The sequence below is a fragment of the Nematolebias whitei genome, chromosome 16, assembly GCF_014905685.2.
Source record: "Nematolebias whitei isolate Nwh7 chromosome 16, NemWhi1, whole genome shotgun sequence".
In the NCBI taxonomy this organism is placed as follows: domain Eukaryota; kingdom Metazoa; phylum Chordata; class Actinopteri; order Cyprinodontiformes; family Rivulidae; genus Nematolebias; species Nematolebias whitei.
The window spans coordinates 37,848,543-37,852,873 of record NC_056513.1 but is presented as its reverse complement, the minus strand read 5'-3'; the positions used below and the strand labels follow the sequence as shown (position 1 = coordinate 37,852,873).

The following is a 4,331-nucleotide window of genomic DNA, read 5'->3' as shown; positions in this document are numbered from 1 at the left end:
TTGGATGGATGGATGGATGGATGGATGGATGGATGGATGGATGGATGGATGGATGGATGGATGGATGTTTTGAGATGAGTGTTTTACTGGAGTGGAATTAAACAGAATACAAGTGAACCTTCATGTTGTTGGTACAAAATATTCAAGTGGGCAGGAGTTGTACTGTGGAGATAAGAGTTGTTAAATTTTTTTTATATTTTTTATATATTTAAATATTTATATATTTTTTTATATATGCTGTTTTTCTTGTCTGAGTCTGTGCAGAGAGACGGATCCTGACGAGTGGAGGGAGTTATTTTATCCACAACCAGGTGCAATGGAGGAGCCAGGGGGTGGCCAATAGATTAATCTTCAGCCACCCTAATCATTTGAGGAAACTGAAATTGTAAGCAAAAAAAAAAATAAAAAAAAAATATATATATATATATATATAAATTATAATTTATATATACATTTTTATATATATATATATAAAAAAAACTATAAAACAGTTGTTGTTGTTTGTTTTTTTTTTTTTGTTTTTTTTTTCAAATAATAGGGGTGGTTGGTTTATGTATTATTTTATATTTTAAAATAAATAAATTTGTACAAGGTACCCACCCTCCCCCAACAACTGCCAGCACTGACAAAGCACTTAGCTAGCGGTGTGCAATACAGATACGCTAGCTACAAAGCTACAGATGTAGCGCTCCGGTTATCTCACGCATCCTCCTATTTTCCAGTAAATTTTAAGCTGTATCAGCAGCCAGACTGAAATAGGTGCAATGTTCTCAGCATTTCATGAAAGCAAAATTCCTCGAGTTTTTCATGATTCTTCTCGAGTAACTCATAAAATCCAGGAGATATTTCAGTCACATGAAACACTCAGGTCTTAGCCTGGCGGGCAGTCATTCAAAGATGACAGGAAGTATACTGTAGCCGACGGTACTTGCACTACAAAAGGCAAGGTCAGTGAACAAGGCCAGGCTGATTCTGGCAGATCCTGATCATCCACTCCATGGTGAGTTCAGGGTGCATTCATCTGGACGCAGGTGTCTGCTGCCCAGATGTAGAACGAACAGACTGAAAAACTCATTCAACCCTGTAGTGATCAGGCTTCTCAACGAACAGATGAGTTCTGTACTGTTATTTTAACGTCTTAATGTCTTGTATAGTATGGATGTGTTGTGTGCCTACCGACTGTGAAACAAATTGTCCCTTGGGGATAATAAAGATTCTTGAACTATGGCAGTCGTTCCTAATATTTATTATATTGTGTACTATCAGTTATTAAAAGCCACCATAGCCAATAGGTAAGGATACATGTACTCTGTACACTGTAGAAGCAGAACATGGACTCAATGATACTAGAATACTAGCATTAATACATGTACACAGAAAGAGAATATTTTAATCAGCAGATCAGTTTACAAATTCCCAGAGTTGTCACTGTCTGGAAAACATCAAGTAATTTTCCAGGTTTTCCCTGATTTCCAGAGATGCTGGGAACCCTGAGGTGTTTGTCAAAAGACTTTGCAGGGTCCTGGACTGAATGAAGACCTCTCTGCTCCGTCTTATTCCAACAACCAAAAGGCTGTAACAGTAATCTATACTAGGTCAAATAAAATCATCTTTAATTCAGATTTTGACAGCAGATGTTGTTTGGAGACGTGTCTTGAAGCAGCGTTTCTCTAGAAAGACCAATCCAAAGAACGCAGACTCAAAGACAACGCTGAGATTTCTGAGGCTCGGCTGGACAGATGAGCCCAATGCATCAAAGTATTTCTTGATTTCAGAAAGTCAGCTTTCAGGGAAAATAATTTGTGTCTTCGGTCTTTTCTGAAATCAACTGCAAGTTGTGGATGATGGTCAAATGTTTCATCAAGGATGACAACTCAAGATGTCCCATGGACTAATTCAAAGTGTTTACTTTTCTAAATGAGGAATAAGAGATGAAGTAAAAAAGTATATTGTAAATTGTTTAAATGACCATCGTCTTGACAAGTATAATAACTGTCTCATAAATAATATCTATTACCATATATAGGAAAGAATTCTTCTTAAATGATCAAATAATTGTCCACAATTATGGAATACATTTTAATTACTAAAAATATCCATCCTTTATAATGACTGCATACATTTTTGAACAGGGGTTGCAGTCTAAGATCAGACGTGTCAGCCTGTGAGAATGTTCCTGTTGAACTGCGGAGCTGACTAAAACAAGGGCTTGATTAAAATAAAGGCAAATGGAAACGGCTCGGAGAAGACGAACAAGTTAAACTGAGGACTTCACTTACATTGGAGTGGTTCCGTCGCACAATGTCTCGAATGACAATTGATCGATCTTCTAGTTTCAGCTGTAAATAAAGAAACAAAAAAAAGCAGAGAAGAAGGTGGTTAACAAACTGTTGTGAATTAATTTTTAAGAAACGTTCCTTAAAAAGGCACGGTGGTAGAGATGCTGCCTCTCAGCGAGAAGGTCGCCAGATCGAATCCTGGCCAGGGGCCTTTCTGGGTGGAGTTTGTATGTTCTCTCTGTGCTGTGTGGGTTTTCTCCGGGTACTCCGGTTTCCGCCCACAGATCAAAAACATGCATGTTAGGCTGAATGGTCACTCTCGTGAGTGTGATGGACCTGGCCAGGGTGTCCCCTGCCTCTCACATAATGACTGCTGGATATGAGCATCAGTGACCCAAAAAGGAAGAAGTGGATAAAAGAGGATGGATGGACGGACGGATGGATGGATGGACATTCCTTACAAAGAATCTGCTGGGTGTGCAGTACTATTTTTTTTAATTATTTCTTGATAATTGCCTGCACATCTCTAATGAAGCCTGCAGGAGAATTTAAGCACAACAGCTAGTGGACAAATCCCGTCGCACTTGGCTGCTGCTGACAGCGGTGCTGATGCGAGTCGTCACATCCTTCCCTGCAACATGCCCCTCAGAGATTCAGTGACCCCTGACAGAGGATAAATGCTCCTGCTGCTCACAAACATTTCCCTGAGCCAAGCAGCAGGAGCATGCAGAAGCACATTCAACACCGAGGTCAGCCAACAAATTTACACATTTAATTATTAATCGTCTCTCTGAAATATAAATCTAAGCTTTACAGCGGAGACAGCTTGATGGAGACGGCACAGGGACACGTTGTGGACAGAAAGTGTAAAACGAAACTTGGCAATAACTTCCAGAATGGAAACCTTGAACTCAATCTTGATGTTGCACCATGAACCCTAAGCTTACCATCCTAAGGAGAACCTCAACATCTTCATTTCTGCCACTTCCAGCTGTTTCTCCTGTCTTTTTGTCCATGTCCCTGTCTCCAGACCATACAACATAGCTGGTCTCACCACTGTCTTGTAAACTTTTCCTTGAAGAAGAGAAGGCTGCAGTAAACACTCCCTCCTCATTAATGAAATTAAAGTTTGATGCAAATGTCTGCCTTTTTGTGTCAGATGGTAAAATTTCATTTTATGCATCTGGTTTGTGGTGTGATAAGTGCAACTGTGCTGAAAGGATAAAAAAGGAAACTTTTAGACAGCTTTATGTTTTGTAGTATAGATTATGTCAAAAAGCTATTAGTATAAACAAAAGCATGGACTGCAGCTGTTAAGACAGAAACTACGAGCTGCAGCAACTGAAACTTCAGGGACAGAGAATTATGGTGGTCACACACCAAACACACCTTCCTGACAGCTGAAACTATGTTTTCTACTTCTGCTCATGGCTGTACTACTATCCAAGTCTGTTTGAAGTCAGACAGCCAAGAAAGTCCTCAGTTCATTCAGGGGGCGCAGGATTTACGCTGCTCCACACAAACTAGGTCGCCTTGAAGAGCTGCAGCAGATACCGAACTCTGGTAGAATAAAATGATGAAAAGGACAAAAACAAGGGCAGCTGTGTGTGAGGAGTCTGCTTTCATTCTGCGAGCAGAGTTTGGGCTCAGATAGAAACAGAAGATCAGAATCAGAATAAGTTGATTATCATTGCATCGAGATACGAGAATATGTCCGTACAGCCGTCCGAAAGATGGGCGGCGTGCACGAAGCTGCTGCTGTAAAGCGCGGCCTTATCCTTTTCAGAACACATTTTTAGATAGAAAAAGGGACAAAGCCATTAGAAGAGGATAGTGGCATTACAAAAAAAGATCTTCACACCGTGTCCTAACAGGACACGATTTAAACATCAAAAACTCTGCCAGCTAAAGCACATTTATGAACACGTTACATTTGCATTTACGACAAGACGGTCCATGAAGCACTAACAGATAGTCCATTGTCCTGATAAGATGATGGTCAGCCGGCACAGTTCTGATAAGACTCCACCGGGGGGGGGGGGGGGGGGGGGG

General features: G+C 40.5%; 1 protein-coding gene across 1 annotated transcript in view; it reads right to left on the bottom strand.

Moving 5' to 3' along the window:
* ube2o (ubiquitin-conjugating enzyme E2O) overlaps window positions 1-4,331 on the bottom strand; it is a 68,905-nt gene that overhangs the window by 36,353 nt on the left and 28,221 nt on the right. The window contains exon 2 of the mRNA XM_037689989.1: window positions 2,280-2,339. Coding sequence (XP_037545917.1) covers window positions 2,280-2,339 — 60 coding nt within the window. The remainder of the gene's footprint in view (window positions 1-2,279; window positions 2,340-4,331) is intronic.